General features: G+C 49.4%; 1 protein-coding gene and 1 long non-coding RNA gene across 5 annotated transcripts in view; one reads left to right on the forward strand and one right to left on the reverse strand.

Annotated features, from left to right (window-relative positions):
• On the reverse strand, positions 1-17948 carry LPO (lactoperoxidase). The gene is made up of 12 exons (XM_037492463.1): positions 17842-17948; positions 16865-16952; positions 12105-12265; positions 10648-10765; positions 10110-10239; positions 9173-9379; positions 7673-7997; positions 5951-6111; positions 2781-3033; positions 1822-1995; positions 950-1187; positions 1-705 (listed from the first exon to the last, which is right to left on the reverse strand). The coding sequence occupies exons 1-12, from the start codon at positions 17939-17941 to the stop codon at positions 498-500; spliced, it is 2163 nt and encodes a 720-aa protein (XP_037348360.1). The 5' UTR covers positions 17942-17948; the 3' UTR covers positions 1-497.
• LOC119230905 (uncharacterized) overlaps positions 10201-19848 on the forward strand; it is a 17838-nt gene continuing 8190 nt past the window's right edge. For 3 of the 4 annotated variants that reach the window (XR_008549521.1, XR_008549522.1, XR_008549523.1), the window contains exon 1: positions 10201-18649. This is a non-coding gene — a long non-coding RNA (uncharacterized LOC119230905). The remainder of the gene's footprint in view (positions 18650-19848) is intronic. The other variant, XR_008549524.1, reaches the window with a different exon arrangement.

Below are 19848 nucleotides of genomic sequence, written 5' to 3' on the forward strand. Positions count from 1 at the left end.
TATTGAGCATTTACTGTGTGCTGAGCAACATGAGGGGTGCCACGGAGACACTGGGAAGCAGTCACTGTTCCTGCTCAAGGAGCTTACAATCCAGTTGGAGAAGACAGAGGAGACATAAGTGAGCAGAGGCCCCCACAGCCCCAGCCTCAGCCTCAGCTTCAGGCAAGACTTGTTCAGGGAGAAGATGGGTGACATTTGGCAGGCTAGACTGGAAGGGCCTCTCAGAGGGTCTAGTCCTGGTAGAAAGAAGGACTCGCACAGGCAGAGGGGATGGGGAGCAGGCAGTGGATTCAGTGGAAGATCTGAAAGGCCCAGGTGGCTGGCCTGAGCTTGAGTGAGGGATACGTGCGGCGAGTGTAGACAGACCTAGCTGAAGAGAAGGGCTGGGGCTAGGGTGTGGAGCACTAAGGTACCAGGCCACTGAACTTGCTTGAAATGACATCATGGACCAAAGGAAGCTCTACTGCACAGTGTGGGAGGCTGTGAGGCCCAGGCCCTTAACTTTCCACTGAGGCCCAGGGTGAGAGGTCCAGCTTGTCGATGGCTGAGCAATCCACAAAACCTTGAGGGTAGTTGTTGGCCCGAAATGGGTCCAGTGGAACCTTGGTGATGCGGGTGTTGTCACAGACAAGGCGTGACAAGGACATCTTCCGCAGAGAGTCCCGCTGCTTCTCAGTGAAGACCCCAGGGTTCTCCCACCAGAACCTGCAGGGACACAAATAGGGTCTCTCCATGCAACCCAGTGGTTGGTCTCTCCCCACTCAGTCAAAGGGGAAGGAAGGAGGCCACTGAAAATATACTGAGTCCTCAAGATGTTGCAATGCCCACCTTGGGCCCTCCCTTGCCCCCCCATTCCCTCCTCTTCCCTCCCTTATCATCTCCCACCCTCCCCTATCCTCCCCTGCCCTCGTCTACCTTTCCCTGCCGTCCCTGCTAAGCTTTCACTTGCCTGTCTCCATCACGGATCTTCTGGAACTGCTTCCCCAGGAGGCAGGCCAGGAGAGGCCCCACTCGACCCCGTTCTACCAGGGGTTCAGCGGTGCCCCCTATCCAGATGTCAATGTTGTCAGGGGTCCCATAGAGATCCAGTAATTTCGTAGCTAACAACTTGTTCTTGAGCACCACATCTAGCTCCTCCAGGGTCTTCGGCTGTGACAGGTCACAGAAGCCTCTCCAGGAGTTGTACCCTAGGTTGGAGATGCTGAAGTTTTTCATCCCAAGGACTTCTCAGAATAGCCCGCCACCCCCCCTCCACCCCCAGGACATGCCCACTACAGCGCCATCAGCCCAGAAAGTCTGGAATCATAGCCTCTGGGACAGGGAGGCAGGGACCTACTACTTTTTATCTGTGGCACTTCAGTCTCCAGAGGGCTAATCGGTTATGTGGTTCACATATGTAAACTGAAGAACAGATATGTTAAGTAACTTCCCTAAGGTCACATAAATTGAAATGGAACAGCTGGGATTTGATCTCAGCAGTCCGGCTCTTAACCAAAATTGACATTGCTGAACAGTGCCAGAGTCATCAGTTTCTCTCTATTATCTTTTTCTTAATATTTTCAAGACTTTTCAGCTGGTTTTACAAATCAGTTGTTGATTCCTTGTTCTTTTGCAGACAGTACCAGATGAGTCCTCTCATCTCTGCACTAGGAAGAATAGAAGATTCCGTTTCACAGATGAGTAAAGTGAGTTTTGGAAATGGGCACCCCTGCCTTCTGTTTTAGAACTGATCAGATCCTCAGGGCTATAGAATAGAGTCCCCTGGGGCCCCAGAAAGTAGCTAAAAGTTTCCCAAGCCTGCCAGCCCCTGGGCCCACTCACCGGGCATGCCATGGTCTCGGCAGCGCTGTATGTTGATGGCAGCCAGGTCAAAGCCATGGATCCTGTGAGTGGGCTGGAAAAGCTTGTTACGCACCTCTCCTGTCATCATTTTATTCTGGTTGATCAACTTGGACTTCTTGGCCAGCAGGCCCCGCACCAGAGGGTCGATTCCACCTGCAAGGGAGACTCAGAGGCCATGCTGGGGGAGGGGGAAGAGAGGAGCCCTCCCCCCACCAGACATTTCCTCTTAGGTGAAAGTAGGGCCAAAAGAACTTCTCGGGTGGGAAAGAGGAGAGAAGAGCTTCCTGCAGCTGCAGGGGTTCTGGGGACAGTGTGGGGTGACAGTCTAGACTACCCACCCTGGGGTGGAAGATAGGGCCATTGGTAGGATGATAGCACACATAAGCTTCAGGGTTTTTCGAGTTCTAGTTCAGAAAGTTGGCGCTTTTCCTTTCACGTGTCCCCCTGAGGAGCATGGGAAGAGAAGTCACAGCCTTGATTTTGTTAAGCCTTAAGTAAAGTCAGTCTCAGCACAGCACAGCCCAGGGAGTTAGGGGAGCTATTCCCCACTGTTGGCATTTAATGAAGAAGGAAGCTCTGGAGGAGAGCAGAAAAGAGTCATTTCTTTCAGAGAAATCATAAAAACCTGAGGTAGGGAAAACTCAAGTGCCCACAGGTCAGAGGAGGAAAGATATAATAATCAATATTTATTGACCACCTCCAGTATGTCAGAACCATTGTGGGCGGTTCTACAAGTGTATCTCATTTAATTTTTTTTGCAAATCCTAGTGAGATAAGATTTGTCTTATTGTCCCCATTTCACAGATGAGGAAACTGGGGTACATTTACTTGCCCAGTGTCACACACAAGTGCTTGGAGTATGGCTTCCAAGCCAGGTCCCCAGAAGGAGGCTGCAGAGTGAGATAGCCAGGTGGTGGCACTTCCCTGAAAGGACATACCATCTTTGACCATCCTCCAGGTGTTGAAGAAGAGGGTGTGAATGGGGAGCTCTGGTTCTGGACCCCATGGTTGATAATTCTCATCCAAGCGGGACACAGTGGGGGGGATCTCCAAGTGGCCAAAGCGGAAGGCGAAGGTAAAGACATTGGAAATCTGAGGATCTATAGATTCATTGTAGCCTTGGTATGGAGGGATCCACTTCTGCATCTCATCACCTAGCACAATGGGTAGGTAGTCCCTAAAGGTGATAACCTGGAAAGAGAAACAAGTCACACAAGATGAGTCGAGAAGACAAAAACCTCTGCAAAAAGAGGGTGGAGAGAAATGCAGTCAAGAGGGATGAGCAACCAAAAATCAAGCATAGCAACTGGATGGCATATGTGTCCACAGGTTCCCTTCCTATCGCAATGGCAGACATCACTAATTGATTCTCCTGCTGAGCTATCATGATTTGTTTCTACACGGATGGGCTCTACTAATCATTTGAATTTGACACTTGAGAAATGCTCTCTTTTTTTTTTTAATATTTTATTTATTTATTTATTTATTTATTTATTTATTTATTTATACAAGCACTGGGTACAGTCAGAAGCGCGGGAGGGTGAGAGAATTCACCAGAGCCAGAGCAGGGAGCAGAGCAGGCAGAAGGACCGAAGTACACTGCTGAGGGGAGCAGCGGGCGGCAGGAGAGGTCTGCGCATGTGGGACCCTTCTCCAGTGGCCGGGGAGCAGCTGGGGATGGAACCGGCGCTGCAGAGGCTGCGGGCAGCTTCGCAAACCAGCGCTCAACCGCTGCGCCACCGGGGAGGCCCGAGAAATGCTCTCTTTACTGTCTTTGCTCTAAGTTTATGAACTTAAAGCTGAAGTGACATTTCTGGGGTGGCACTTTAATAGCACAATGCCATGTTACTAAACTTTCCCCCTACAGGCCAGGCAAGAGGAACAGTGAATGCCAGAATAATAACAAAGGACGTTCATCTAATCTCCACTTCCAGAAAAAAGCCTGTACCATGGAGAGATTAGTTTCTACTTTTGTCTTATGCAAAATAATGAATATAATGAATGAATATAAATAGAAAAGATTTTGAAAAAAGAAAGTCATGCCACCAGTTTTTATTCTTTCTAATCTGTATATAATGAACATATTATTACATAGTTATAATCCTAGAGGATGCAAAGTCTGTGTTCTGCCTTTTCATTCACCATTTCACATATTTTCCCTTGCTCACAATTCTTATGTAATTGAATGTGTGTAATATTCTATTGTACTCATGGGTCCTTCCTACTGTTTTATTCTTAGGTTGGCTCTGCCTTGCTCAGTGGTACAGGCTGTGGGGTTGTTATCCTGGGAATTAGCAGCCTGTTCCCCAGGCTGAGGGATGCAGCAGGAGACAGACTCCGCCTCTGACCACAGTGGACTGGCCCAGCTATGGGACCAGTCCAAGCTGGTTAGCCAGATTCTTGCAGGGATTTAGATTTTAGATGCATTTATTCTAGGCTGTTTCATATGGTGCTGGATCTGAGAGGGCAGGTGGACTCATGTGTGATCATTTTTTTCCATGTGCAGAAAAGCAGAGAAAACCCATCTGCGAGCAGGGTGGGGGTGTGGTGGGGGTGTGGTGGGGGAGAGGGGGAAACAATGGAGAAGTGGAGAGAAGAGCCGATAAGGGGGGAGGCAGAGCCAGATGATTTCCAGTCTCAGGCTCCAATCTTTGCTGAGGCCCAACTACACTGGTGTAGGAACACACATGTAGATTAGTGGAATAGAATAGAAACCCAGACACAGAGTCACATAAAAATACTCAAATAATTTTTGACAAAGGAGCAGAAGCAAGTCAATAGACAAGAGATGAAAACTTCTTTAACAAGTGGTGCTGCAGCAGCTGGCCAAAAAATGAACCTTGACCCAAACATCCATACAAGAATATACACACTCTATACCAGAGTAGGGCCCCACACGAATCACAGACTTACATGTAAAACCTAAAACTATGAAACTTCTAGGGGGGAAAAAACAGATGGCAGGAATGTCAAATGGTATAGCTACTCTGGAAAATAGTTTGGCAGTTCCAAAAATGAACTTTCCATGTGACCCAGCAACTACACTCTGGGATATATATCCCAGAGAAACCAAAAGGTATTTTCATGCAATAACTTATACATGAGTGTTTCCAGCAGCTTTATTCATAAGAGCCCAAACTAGAAAGTAGCCAAACGTCCTTCAATAGGTGAATGGTTAGACACACCATGGAATACTACTCAGCAACAAAAATGAAGGAACTATTGACATATGCAACAATTTGGCTGAACCTCAAGGAAATTATGCTGAATGTAAAACTGGTCTCAAAAGGATACATAATGCATGATTTCATTTATGTCGCATTGGGAAGAAATACAACAACATAGAGAGAGAGCAGATTGGTGGCTTCCAGGGCCTTGGGGGTTAGGAAGGGGAGGGTGGATAAACTATTAAAGGATAGGAGAGAGTCTTGTGCTGATGGTAGCTAAGTATGTTCACCGTGGTAGCAGTTACATGAAGCTACAGATGTGATAAAATTGCACAGACACGGCATACACAGAGGATGGCATGTATAACTGGTGAAATCTGAAAAAGCTCTAAGCTTTGTATGAATGTTAACTTCCTGCTTTGGATATTGTATCAGAACTGTAAAATGTGAGCTGGGGGAGGCTGGTGCATGTTTTTTTTGTTTTTGTTTTTGTTTTTTTTATAACATCTTGAGAATCTACAGTTATTTCCAAAAAAGTGTTTAAAAACATGTGTGGTTAATAATAACATATCAATCTTTCTAAGTTTTTTCTGATCAGCTACTGATTATGCCTTTGAGTTAGGTGGAGTGAACTTACAAGAAGCCAATCAAAATAACCAAAATAACAGCTCTGTGAGTCCCAGGAGTGCCTGGGTGCTCACGTCCCAGGGGTGGCACCGAGTAACTAGTGAGTGACTCTTCAACCCTCTGAATTCAGGGGTTCATTTTGAGGCAGAGAAGCTGAAGAAGCAAGGAGGATTTTTAAAAAATGAGACAATGGGAGAGCTGCAGCAGAGGAGGGGAAGGGGGAGGGCGGTGCAAGGGGAAGGAGAGGACGCAGCCGGGCAGCCAGTAGTGGGCACAGGCAGGGTCAGAAGCCAGCCGGGCTCTGGGCCCACCACCTGCATGAAGGCCCCCAGGATCTTCCGGGCTTCCTGGTAGAGCTTCTCTCCGTCCCACTGAGGGTTGAGTTTCTTCAGCTCTCTGGCCAGCCGGTTGTGCTCCCGGAGCAGGAGGGTGTGGGAAGCAGCCAACAGGATCTGCTCTGAAGCTCGGGAATCTCCTGGAAGCCCAGACAGCAGGAAGGTGGGTCCCTCAGAGGTCCTTTGAACCCGGTAATCTGCACAAAAAGTGACGGTGCCCCCAAAGGGGCCCTCTCCCAAGCCCCTCCTCCTCTCAGTTAATTTAAGGCAAGTCAGGTAGAGAGGAATCATGGCGGGGATTCCTAAGTTACTTAACATCTCTGAGCCTCAGTCTGATCTGTGAAAATGAGGACAATAAGGCCATCTCACCAGGCAGTGGTAAAGACTAGGGTGACATGCTAAACAGTAAACATATGTTAATTGCAACCCCAATTGCCTTTGAAGATGGCAATGTACATAAATGAGGGACTTTACTGTGTGGAGCAACTTGGGAGGTTTTAGGAATGCAAGGCTGAGGACGGGAGGCCTGAGGGTAGAATTTCTCTGTGTAGCAAAGGGAGAGAAACAGAAATGGGGGCTATCAGGAGAGAGAGGAGAAAGGAGGGAGTTCAGTTAAATAGTAAGAGATGGGCGTTTCACGGGGGTCTCCTTGTGTCCTCTAATTCTCAGGAAAGTTTATAACACTCACAGTGCTTGGTCTTTCTAGAGATTTTAGCAGGAAACACGGAAGCGCTCGGTTTTGTGTTTGGATTGACATAGGCGTGTGTGGACGCAGGATCGAGAGAACTACTAAGGGATCTTGGCTTATGGACTCGCCTTCTGCCACATGACGGGGGCTGTCCCAGGAGAGTGGAGTTTTTGGAAGAAGGAAGGCCTCCACAAGCCAAGTGAGGGCATAAGCCTCTGAATGAACAGAATAGCTTTGTTTGTGCACAGGCCGTAGGGTGTGGGGGCTTTGTGGCAAGTTTATAAAAGCCTTTAAAAAATACATTCCTTTAAATCTGGAATTTCTCCTCTAGGGAGTTACCTTATTCAATTTATTAAAAATGAGCACTCGGATTTATCAATAAGGATGTTCATTACCTCTACAAAAATAGAAAACCATAGAAAAACTAGAAATCACTTACATATCTCCTAATAGGGTCAATGAAATAAATATGGTAATGCATGTCATGGAATACCAGGCAGCCATTAAAGATTATGAGGTAGAAGAAGAGTTAATGACATGTGATCTGTTAAGTGAAGGTTATAGAGGATTAATTATAGTGTGGCCCCAATTATGTAAAAACAATACAGAACTGTATCTATGATAGAAAAAGTACTGCGAAGATAGACATTCAAATGTTAAGAATGATTAGATGTGGGTGGTGGGATTTATGTGGATTTTCTTTGTGCTTTTCTGGACTTAATTACATTTTTTTTTTTTTTTTTACAGTGAACACATGTTCTTAGATTCTGTATTCATCTGGGCCCTTCTGCCGGTCCTGGACCTGTGCCAGAGACAGTGGTGGCTGGGTGTGCATTTTTCCAGAGATTGCAAAGAAGGAATAGTTGTACAGCCTCCCTAGAAGCTGGCCAGTGGCCTCTGCCCAGTGGCCTTGTGAAGTTTTTCTGGCCTCCCTCTGCTCTCAGTCCCCAGTATAAATAAATCCATTGTCTTCGCCTCCCCACCCTCAACCCCTATTCCCAGACTATACTCACCAGTCAGGAAGCAAGGCATGCGGGCAGTAGTGTTGATGAACTCACAAGGACTCGGCTTCTGGTTGTCAAAGGGCAGGTAGGCCAGCCCATGGTCAGAGACCTCCTGGTTGACAGCCAAGAGGCCCAAGGGGCTACTGAGGTTGCGGAGGCGGCTGGCCAGGCTGGGGTCAGGCCCATATACTAAGCTGGCGTCCAGGAAGCAGGTGAGAGCGTTGATCTGCTCTCGGACCAGGGACCCGTAAGGCGGCGTGGGGCAGACGAAGCCGGCTCGGAAGAAAGGCATGCACTTCCCTTGTGTCTGCACCTTGGTGTCGTTGTGTGGGAACTGCAGAGAGATGGGAGAGGGTGACTGGGCAGGGAGGCACAACTAGGCCCCAGGATGGGTCTGGATGCAGCTGACAAAAATGTCAATGGTGCCCTCCTGGAAACCTGGTACCAGATATGGGTACACTCGAACCACTCCAGAAGCCTCTTGCTGATGCGCCATAGCTTGGGCCCCAAACCCGGACGTTTATCACACCCCATCTGAGAAAGGGCTGAGAGGAATCACTTGAGCTTTCACAGACAGGGCTCCAAAACTTCAGTGGGGAGGAAGTCCTGAGATCCGGACAGGGAAGCAGGACATGGGATAGGAAAGTGTTTGTTAATAATTACTAGTATTAACAGTTGCCACTTGTTTATCTTGGACCTACCATGTGCCAGGCATAAAACCCTGTAAGACAGACAATTCATTCCCATTTTTACAGAAAACTGCAACTCGGAAAGATTAAGTAACTTGCCCTAGAACTTAAAAATGGGAAAGGAAAGATGTGAGATTCAGATCCATACTGTTCTTCCTCCACAGCGCACACCCTTTATACCCCAATAAGAGCCTTGATTTGTTATTTGAGTGAAGAAATCACCCTCTGACTGTTAAATTGATGAAGAAAAAGAAAAGGTCCATTATTGTACCTTCCTCCCCTTTCTGTTGGAAATTCCCACAAATTCCTGCTGCACACTCTGATCCATCCATCAGTTCCTTCTGGAAGTAGCCATCCCAGACTCCAGGTTACTTACGGCTGGGTTCCACCAACTTTACTGTGGGAGCCTGATAAAATGTAGATTTTGTTTCCCATTGTCTGGGAAGGGGCTTGATATTGCATTTTGAATAAGTCCCCAGATTATGCCCATGTAGCTGGGCCAGGGACATAGACGGCCATCCCCAGAGCTTCCCAATTTTGCCATTAGAGGGTATTTGTGCCTTTCTCACACAGGCCCTTTGTCCTTGAGGGAGGGAACAATGTCTTATTCACCTTTGACTCTCCAGTTCTTAGAGCCCTGGCTGCCATGAAATAGATGATTAGTGTCTACTTACTAAACACCCAGATGAGAGGCTGGATGGATAAATGCGGGAGGTTATCAAATCAGTTTTCATGATCCACCAAGAGACCCTAACTGGGAGTGTCCACCACATCCGGGTGGCAAGGGGTTTGTTGGGGACATACAACTTTGGGAACCTACCATGATGGGGAAACAGTTGCCTCCCTGGATACAGTCTTGGTCACACTGTGCTTTGGAGTACTCACTGCTCCCCAGCTCAGTGTCAGGGGCAAAGTCCAGGTCGTGGTCCAAGATTTGGCCCCACTGCATGAAGAACAGGGACCTGTCTTGATCCAGGACACCCTCCTCGTTTAGGTAGCCTGCAATCTGGTTGGATACCTCCCGAGCCTAGGAGAGCGAGAGAAGGGGACGGGGGGTTGAAGGGAAGAGTGGCTTGAGGATTCAGAGTCAACTAGTTTAGTGAGTATCTACGGCATAACAGGTGCATTTATTTAATCCCCATGACAAGCTTGTGAAGGTGGTGGCGTTACCCCCATTTTGTACTTGAGGAGACTGAATCCTAGAGAGGTGAGGTCTATTCTCCAACGTCCCCTACAAAAGGGCGCTGAATGTGGGTCTGGATGACTAGGCCAGTGCTCTTTCCACTACTGACACGGGAAACAAAGACAGGCAGCCTCTCAAGCAAGTGCCCTGGAGGGGCCAGGTGTCTGGAAGAAGGAGAGGGGCTCAGGGGAGGGGCTGCCAACTCAGATGAAGCCAATAGATAGGACCCCCAGGCGAATGACAGCTGATGCACCCCAGGGGCTAGGGCAGGGTAAGCCTGAGCAGGATGGGGCAAGGCGGCCATCTGCCGGGAGACCACGGGGTGTCTGGCCCAGGGCAGCGGGCCCTTGACCACCCCGCAGCGGGGCTCGAGACTCTGCTGCCCTCTAGCGGCATCGGGGAGACGAGCCGGGAGCGCGCGCGGCTCCATCCACGCCGCAGCCTGCGGTTCTCCCCGCCCCCCCAGCTTCTTTGTCTCCCTTTCCGCCTGAATTTGGGGGGTGCTTCTCCCCGCCGCGGGCCTCCACCCAGCACCCTCCTGCTCGCGGCTCGCCCCCCTGCCGGGCGCCCTCACCGGCGGGAGAGGGAAGCCGTTCCGCGTCTTCCCCGGCGTCCACCCGAAGGGCAGCGCGAGCCCGTCCTCGTACTCCGCGGGCAGCCAGCGCGCCAGCGCCCGGTTGGCGGCCCCCAGGGCGGGGTTCCTCCTGCAACCGAGCGGGACCTCCTTTAGCCCGGGCAGCGCTCTGGTCCTGGGTTTGCTTCTCTTCAAAACCCACGGGGGCCCGGGAGGGCTGAGAACCTCTGCCCGAGGCAGGGAGGTGCTGAGCAGCCCTCGCCAATGTGGCGGTTCTGAACTACCCCCACCCCCGAAGGCTGGACTCTTCTGCCTCGGGAAGGGTGCTGCTTGCAGAAGTAATCTCTTGGGTGGTGGGTGCCTGGAGGAGGGTCCAGGGGAACAGATACCGGTGGGAGGGAGTCCTGCTTGAATGCCCAAGCGGCACAGGCCTTGGCTGGGCTGGACAGAGCAGGTGGGGTGGACAGGGCAGGTGGGGTGGACAGGGCAGGTGGGCAAGGCAGGTGGGCCGGGCATGACCCTTATTATGCCTGGTCACCTGTTATTGCAGTTTCCGGTGATGGTTCGGTAATTGCTGTTCTTGTCGCAAGCCACCGCAGGAACCAGGGTGCCGCAGCCCACCTCCCTGGAGAGCGCATTAAAGTCCAGGTTGGGGCCTGAAACAGAAGGGACCCCAAAGGGGGTGAATTTGTTCTGAAGCACTGGTGGGGGGAGCAGGAATAGAAAACCAGGGATAAAGGTAACACTTTTTGGAATATATTTTGTATTCTAAGTAAGAATTTTTCAGGTGGTTTCTCATTTTAACCCTGACAGCTCATTAAGGTAAGACTTTTTATTCCCATTTTTACAGAGAATAAACTGAACCCATAGAGACTTGCCCAAGGTTATACAGACAGTAACTGACACTGTTACCAGAATTGTTAGCAATTCTTCTATCAGGGCATTTGAACCAAAGATCTTTCTTTTAGAATGAAACAACTACTGAGAAATTAAGTGTGTGTTTTCATGAATTAGTTTGCTAAGGCTGCTTTTCTTCTATAGCGTCTTGATATAAAATACCAAGCATGCAGGAATCTACCTAGGAAAGATGTTGGGACAGGTAATTTCAATGTGAGGGCCAAGGTGTGGTCTTCGAGGAGTAACATAGTGTGTGTGGAGTGGGGGAGGGCGGAGGGCGATTTTAGGCATCAGAAACTTCTACATGGGCACAGAAGAAAGACAGCTGCCTCCTCCTGATTGCATTCTTGTGTCTGCAATGAAAGAGGGGCAAGGAATCTGGGGACTTCTTTAGAGGGAGCCATTTGTGAAAGTTGTCAGGGGCTGGAGTTCAGCCTCCAACATCATTTTAATCTCAGAGTCCAAAGTGCTCCCTACTTTGTCCCAGTTTCCTTTTGTTGAAGCTTTGGAATCTGCCCAAGTCCAAGGTCCAGTGCCCACTTGGTGCTTTCCCAGGGATAACCTCAACCTATTCCTCCTGTGGGACCAAACTCCGCCATCCATGGGCCTCCTAACATGAGCTGTGACATTTGGTAGTGGTAGGGTGGAGGAGTTGGAGAAGGTCACTGTTTCAATCTGTCTGTTCATTGTTTCAGTTCTATGTTACCCAGAACGAGATGGAAATCTTGTCTCCTGTGGCATAATCCCAGTTAATCCCCCTGACACGGGAGGTTTAAATGTCCCCTTCCCAGGGGGAAGTGGTGACACTGGGGTTTGGGGTGGGAAGTTCTTGTGTGTTGACTTTAGTACTTCCTCTGGAAAGAGGTCTTGCAGATGTTATTTTACAAAGATCATGAGTGTCCCCTTCTTAAGACAAAATGTGACCTTGCTGGGCATGAGTTTCTTCCTCTCAACCCCTCCTCCCTCTGCAGGCCTGTGATTCTAGGGAGATTCAGGAGTGCCTGGGGACTAGATAGCTCCAGTGGAGAATACAGGTTTGGTGGCTTCTGGTCTTTCCTGTGAAGAATTGGTCCCTTCCTGCTGCAGGGTTCTCTGTACCTGTGTCATTGGCCAAGGTTGCTTTCTGCCTCAGTCTCTTAAAGGACTCCTCCCACACCTGCCCGTTGCGGATGGCCGTGCGTGTGCGGCCTTTGGCGTGCTTGAGGTACTCCGAGAGCTGGCGAGTTGTGGGCACCTCTGAGCTCATGGCGGTCTTCAGCCTGCAATGGATAGCAATGGGGGGGGGTCATGCCCAGGCCCCTCAAGCTGCCAGCTTGGAGAAGGAAGGGTGATATGGTGAGGGGTACAGGGAGGAATCACAGGGGTGTGGGTAGCATGCAGGAGATAAATCCTCTCAAGATCTTTTTTTATTCTTTTTCTGAGGCCTCTGGAAATTCTCTCTCGGGAAGAAGAAGTTACAGTGTGTTTTAAGTTTGTTAGGACATGAGCGCTTCCTGCGTCAGATTCTGAAGGTTGCAGCTAAGCTGGCTGCATCAGAATCAGCTGGGGAATGTTAAAAATACCAAGTCCCAGGACATACTGATTCAGTCAGAGGAACCCCTGGTATCTCATCAAGCTTTGTGGACAGAGAATTCTAGATATAATATGTTTATGGGCCTCCCTTTCTGTCCCTGAAGACATCCTTAGTTGCATCTGGCCCTGGAGTTGGTGTGGAGTTTGTTTAGATGTGAGCTGTAGCATCAACCTTTGCTGGCATGTTTTGGCGCCAGATGGTCAACCTTTTTATTCCTTAATTTCCCATGTGTAAAACGAGAAGTCCAAAACCCTGGTACTGAGAAGCTTATGACAACACGGAGGTGACTGAGGCAAAATCAGAAAAGTCCCTCCATGAGAACCCTCTACCCCCTCCCCGTGCCCTGGTTTCTCTGTGTGTGCGACGGGAGGGGTCTGTGAGATGATCTCCATGACTCTGTGATTCTGAAATATTGGAAGTGACTCAAATTAGCACCAAAGACAACCCTGCTTTGGGGTACAATTCACTGACCACCCCTGGCCTGTCAGTTATTAAGTCTGTTTCAGGTGTGAGGGGGCCTGATTTCTCAGCCTGAGGGGCCACAGGCATGACAGGGATGACCGGGCTCTAATCACCAGGCTGCCTCTCTTCCAACTTGCCCCAACTTCAGTTAAAAAGAACCCAAGAGGGGCCTCCCCGGTGGCGCAGCGGTTGAGCGCTGGGTTGCGAAGCTGCCTGCGGCCTCTGCGGCACCAGTTCGATCCCCGGCTGCTCCCCGGCCACAGGAGGAGGGTCCCACATGGCACGCAGACCTCTCCTGCCGCCCGCTGCTCCCCTCAGCAGTGTACTTCGGTCCTTCTGCCTGCTCTGCTCCCCACTCTGGCTCTGGTGAATTCTCTCACCCTCCTGCGCTTCTGACTGTACCCAGTGCATGTATAAACAAAACAAACAAACAAATATAATAAATAAATAAATAAATAAAACCATGCCTCTATAAAAAAAAAAAAACTAAAAAAAAAAAAAAAAAGAACCCAAGAGTTGATAAAGTAGACTGTGCCGCTGTCCAAGAGCTCAGTGGCCAGACTGCTGGGCCACCTGTGCTAGTTAAACGGAAATGCATTCACATTAAATGTAATTAAGAATTTAGTTCCTCAGTGGCCGAGGTCAAATTTCAAGTGCTCAAGAGCCACAGATAGTTTGTTAGTGGTGCCTGTATTGGACAACCCAGATGGTTCTGCTGAACAGCATGGACTTAGAGTTTGGGCCTAGAGGCAAGGCTAGAATCCCAGTCCCTCCACCACTGCTCTGCTGACGTGGCCCATGCATGCCCTGGCCCTCCTCAGAGAATGGGGAGTCATCGCGGTGTTTACATGCATCGGACTTGGGGACACACTGGCGGGTTTCGCTCCTGACTGCCGCTTACTAGCCGTCTACCTGCAGGCAAGTTACGGGATCTCTTTCTGCCCAGTTTCCTTATCCATGAAATGCAGATAGTGATGGCATCCTTGGGATCTCTTCTTATTTCTCTTCTGTTGCTTCTGGAAAATTTCTTCTGGGTGGGGGAAACTAATTGACCATTTTTTACCTCAAAAACAGCTCTTTCATATAGTTTGATTTAGTGTTTCGTAAGATTTCTTGGGAGAAAGGAACATAACGTTCTTGGAGCTGTACATGGCACAGAGCAAACACCAGCGTTAGCATCAGCCACTGGTATCACCAACCAGGGCCTGAAGGGGCTGTTGCGAGATATTTTAGAATTCCCCTCCCCCCAATAAAGGTGGGTTGTGAGGTTCTAGGTGCTCCTTCCTCCCCCTACCCTGTGTGAGGCGAGGCTCTCCTGCCTCACGGGCTCACCAGAAACTTACCTCCTGCTTTGCTCAAGGCTAGGCTCCTTGGGAGGGGGCAGGGCTTTGGAAGAACTCTTCTTCAATTTCCAGAACTCCACCCTCCTCCTAGCCACTGTTCTCTCCCATCTGGATGGCTGAAGCAACTTCCGAACTGGGCTTCTGCCTCCATGCTGTCCCCTTCCATCTGTTCTCCATGGAGCTGCTGCAGAGATCTTCTTAGAACAGAGTTCTGACAAGCCGCTCTCTGACTAAATCACCTGGCTGGCTTAGCCTGGGACGGGGTCCATCTGCTCACTGCATTTCATGCGCAATGTGTTGTACAACCATTGCCTCTATCAAGTTCCAAAACATTTCCATCACCCCCAGAGGAGACCCCATCCTCATTAAACAGCCCTCCCCACTTCTCCTCCCCTCCCCCTAAGCCCCTAATTTGCTTCCTGTCGCCCTCCAGGTCCACCTCGGTCCTCACTCTGTGTTCATTCCTCCTTGCCTGGCTTTCTCTCTGTTTCCTGAACACTCAAAACTCTTTCCTGCCGTTGCCACACTCAGTACCTAGAATGCCATCCCCCTGGCTCTCTGCTGGGTTGGCTGTGTAACAAGATGTTTCAGTGGGATTCTTTCATCTCCATGAGAACTACCCAGTGGGTACAAGGCTGAGAACTAACCCAAGAAGACAACAAGCTCCAAAGCAGGTGCTGGGTACCACTTGCACAATGGGCGGTGAACACTGATTTTTTTGGTCTTTATCCTCTCCCACCCTCCCTTGGGGCAATGAAAGGATTGAACTTAAAGAGGGAGAGAGAGTTTTCATTTGGAGATAGTTGCTGAATGCCAGGCCTTTCCATTCTGCCACCATGGACCTCCCCTTTGCTTTAAGTCTAGTGACAAAGGGCCTTAAGAGGAGGGCTCCATCGTGTGTCCTGGAGTCTGGGCTGGTGGTTGGTAGCTGTCCAGAGAGCATAAAGGAACTAAATAAGAGATTGCTGGCACTGGGTGCCTCCCAGCAGAGCTAACCCAACAAGGAAACACTGGACCTCAAATGCACATGCCTGAGGCAGTAGGGTGTTTGTTTTTCTGGGGCCTGCTTAAAGGGGCCTGGCTCATTAGTGTGGGGGAAGGGTGAGGGAGCAAGCTAGTTCACCCAGGCTGAGGGCTGCCACTCTAAGCTAATGACCAGAAACTTTTCTGGGTCATGGAGTTGGCAACAGACTCTCTGAGAGACAGGAAAACCCTCAAGGAGGGCAGGAACTTGTGACCCCTGCAAGGCACTGAGTTGCCCAGGTGACTTAGGTCTTGCCATCTGTATTTCTCTCAGTTTAACTCCTAAGGCACCAGAAACCTGGGTTGGGGTGAGAGAGGGAGTCCAGGAAAGAGGGACAAGCAAGCTGTGTTCCCTTGTCTCACCTGAGCCAAGGGAATAGGCTCTGGGCTTTGTCTGCTTATGCTGAAATTTGAATTCCTGAAATGATACTGCTGTTGGGACTAGATGTGACCTGAGCACATCTTAACATCTAAAAGTCAGCAGAAAAAGTTATGGGACCACTTGAAAGTTCATTCAAGGGCCATGGAGGAATGATGTCCCAAGTCTAGCGTAAAGGCCAGGTTGAGGAAAGAATTAGGTTTTCCCCTCTTCAATACAATGAGTACTCTTGCTTCGTGTCAGCCTCCCAACCTAGAATATGGGCTTCCTTAGGCAGGGACGCAGTCTGCATTGCTACCTCAGAAATCCCAGCCCCTACACGTAGGTGATTGTTGGTGCCTGTGGGATCCCTGAGTGCCCTTGGCTGATTTCACAGTGGTGATGTCTGGCCCCTCGCTGTCACCAGATGCAGCTGCTGGAGGCACACCCCTGGCCTCCTTGGGCCATTGTTTCCAAGCCAGTGGAGCCACAGGGGTTACACACAGTGCTACATGTTCCTTAACTCTAAGCCTGCATTAGCAGCAGCCGATGTCAAGGGTACGTCCAGAAATGAAAGCTCTGCTTCCTCGCTCCAAGGTGGGACAGGCTCTGAGGGGCACCTTCTGCTCCAGATCTCTGGGTGGGGTCAGGTGAAGCTAGACCTTAAACTATGTCCTTGTTTCACAGCCTCTTCTTTTTAGCTCTCCTGCCTTGCTCCTCACCCCAGATCTATCCAGTGCTGCTTGAGCTTGCATCCAGGCTTCTGGTTCTGCCTCAGTCAATGTAAGTTACATGGAAAACTTCCACCTATAGGCTTTCTGAGACTCTGGAATGTATGACCCAAGGAAATGTCTGGCCACGTGCAAGAGAGTGCTTATGAGATTGACTGGACATTCTCGTCAAGGTGATTTATAGGCTGAGGCATTTAGTAGTTGTGGGCTGCTATTCCTACGTGCCCCATACTGGGAGGTGGAGGGCGGGGTGGTGGAAGGGCAAGCCGGATAATTGCTCTGCATCAGTCGGCCAGGGCCGGCCTATATGTGGTTGTCATTAATATGAAGGCCGCGAGGGACGTGTGCTGTGTGTATATCTCACATACCTGGTTCGGGAATCCAGGAAGGCCTTGTTGACTTGGACCTTGACATGACTCACAGTGTCAGAGATGGAGGCAGTCCTGGAGGCCCACGCTTAGAGGAGAGGAGGAAGGAGCTGGCTGTCATACACCTCTCCCCCAGCATGCCCTCTGCTTCTGTCTCCCTCCTTCTCAGCCATGACCCCACCCCTTACATCTGTGCCGGCAGAAGGTCAAGATTAGGAAACTTTCACAAGAATCCTCAGGAGAAACAGCATAGAATGAAGACTACTCTGTTCTCAATAGAAAAGTCAAGATTAATCTTCAGGAATCCTCGAGAATGCCCAGTGATGGGGCGCAGAAAGAGTGTTACTACTCTGGGTGGTTCAGAGTACTGGGCTCTGGTGATTTTTCTGCTTCTTGGTGTGCTGAACGCTTAGCTCTCAAAGGACTTAGTGGATCATCATTACCCTGAAGGAGGAAAGGGGATGAAGTAGGAAAGGGTAGAGGTAGGATTTCTTACTTTCAATCATACTGCTCCGGAGCATGGGAGGGGGGAAGGATGCATTCTCTGAATGAGGGGAATGTAGTGGGTTAGTGTCTGCCTCAAGATACATGTTCAACCAGACTTCTACATGTGACCTTATTTAGAAATAGGGTCTTTGCAGATGTAATTAAGATGAAGTCATTCAGGATTGGGGTGGGCTTTGACCCCGATGACTGGTGATCTTATAACAAATAAGCTGCTCAGAGGACACACAGAGAGAAGACCCTTTGAAGATGGAGGCAGAGATTGGATGATGCAGCCATAAGCCAAGGACACCAAGGATTGATGGGAGCCACAGAAGCTTGGAAGAGACAAGGAAGGAATTTCCTCTAGAGCCTTCGGAGGAGCATGAGACCCCGCCTACACCTTGATTTTGGGTTTTAGCCTCCTAAACTGTTGTCTTTAGCTGTCCCCTTATCACAGAAGCCCCAGGAAAGCAATGCAGGGAAACACTTACCACTTGTGGCAGATGTTGTGGCCTGGAGCAAGGTCAGGGAAGCTAGGAGGGCTGGGAAGTGGAGAAGGACCCTCATCACTGAAATGAGATCCAGGATCATGCTTTGAGTCTCGTAGAACCTCTGTGGGGGAGGCAGGAGGGTGTGAGTCACAGAAAGGGCATTGTAAAACAGACAAAGTCCAGGGAACACTAAGTGCCCTTACTTTGGAACAGAGAAGGGGAAACCACATAACTAGTCACGCATCTATCATGTGCAGACCACTGCTCGGAAACTTGGGAGAGGCAGTGATGGAAGGGAAAGAACTTAGTTTTGGAGTCAGAGGTAGTTCTGCATTTGCTCTAACCAGCGCCGTGACGTAGCACCAGTTATTTCTCACCTCTGGGCCCTGGCCTACCAAGTGAGGGTAGACCAGGTGATGCCAATGTCCGACTCTGCCCTGCCCTGACAGGTTTTTTTTCCCCATGAAGGGCTTTGGGGCTTAGAACGTTCCTTAGGTTTGGCGAAGTAAACCCAGAATATTTTTTGATAGCTCCCGACCACAGAGGTGATGTGTAGATAGAAGGATGGTGTATTTGAACTACACTCTTGACAGTCCTCTCGGCTTTCACAAGAAGGCACAGGTTCTCCCCTCAGCGTGGATTTCACTGGTTGAACTTCAGAAACACACCAGGGAGATCAACCTTGGTATCTACCCAAGCTCCCTGACAGAAATTGTGGGACTGGAGCTTGGCCTGAGAGCGCACTGGGCAGTCTTCCAGACACCCTTGGACAAGACCAGCCCAGAAGACAGCTGTGCATCTGGATCAGGTAATTGGAGCCTCCTTCATGTACCCCCAGTCCTTCCCTCTGCCTGTTTATAATCCCCCTAAGAATGTTTACCTTGTTGAATGTTACCTTTTTGTACACTAACTCTAGAACAAAAGGCAAAGAATGAACAAATACCTCTTTGGCCAAGATTTTCCCTGGCACTTTGCACCCCCACCCTCACCCCAAGAGAAGTTCTCAAGTGGCTTGACACCTCAGTGGCCTCTGACCTTACACCTCAGTGGCTCGGAGGCAAGCCCTACTCCTCTCCTCCTCGCCCCCCTTTCTTTATGACTCAGGAAGACCATTGAGCTAGCAGAAATCTGCCCTTTCAGGCAAACAAATATAATGGTTTGGGAGCAAAAAGTGCCACTGATGTTTTTTTAAACTGTGGTTAAAACACGAAGCACGAAATTTACTGTCTCAGCCATTTTTAGCCATTGCAGTACAGTATTGATAACTATATTCATATGGTTACTCAGCAGAACTCAGAACTTTTTCATCTTGCAAAATGGAAACTTTGCACCCACTAAACACCAACTCCCCATTTTCCCTGCCCCCAACCCCTGGTAACCATATCAGTGATTTTTAAAGAGGCCTTGAAGGTACACAGATATTCATTATACTGTTCTTTTAACGATTAATGTGTTTCATAACAATCAAAAAACAAAATTAAAAGGCCAGTCTATAGAAAAAGAGACATCATCTAAGATAGACTGAGGAAGAAAAATATAGTCAAGTACAGGAAAGCTGGAAAATCTGAACAAGAAAAATACTCATTTCTCCTCTCCTTTCCTCAGAATCCCCTTCATGGCAAGTGGGGTGCCAGGTGAGAGGGGACTCAGGACCAAATTAAATTATTCTCCATGTCTCCGCCAACCTTCCTGGTCAGTGTGAAGGAAGAATGTGGTGGGAGAGAAGCAGATCCAGGCAAACATGAGGCCATGCCACTGGTAGAGGGGTATGAAAAAGGGGAAACAGTTTCTGCAGCCAGAGGCACAGAACAAAGGACATGGGCTTCAGAGTGTAAGAGGCCAACAAGGGGTCTCTGTGGTGTTTAGATATTCACCCACATCCTTGTCATGCTCAGTGCAAAAACCCCTTTCCTAGTTCTTCAGTTTGCAGTAAAATGTGGAGCTTTCCCTGGAGATGAACCCCTGAATAGAAGCAGAGCCACAGCCTTTGCCCCTCAATTGCCAGGC

The sequence above is a fragment of the Talpa occidentalis genome, unplaced genomic scaffold, assembly GCF_014898055.3.
Source record: "Talpa occidentalis isolate TD23 unplaced genomic scaffold, MPIMG_talOcc4v2.1 talOcc4.7, whole genome shotgun sequence".
NCBI classification, from domain to species: Eukaryota; Metazoa; Chordata; class Mammalia; order Eulipotyphla; family Talpidae; genus Talpa; species Talpa occidentalis.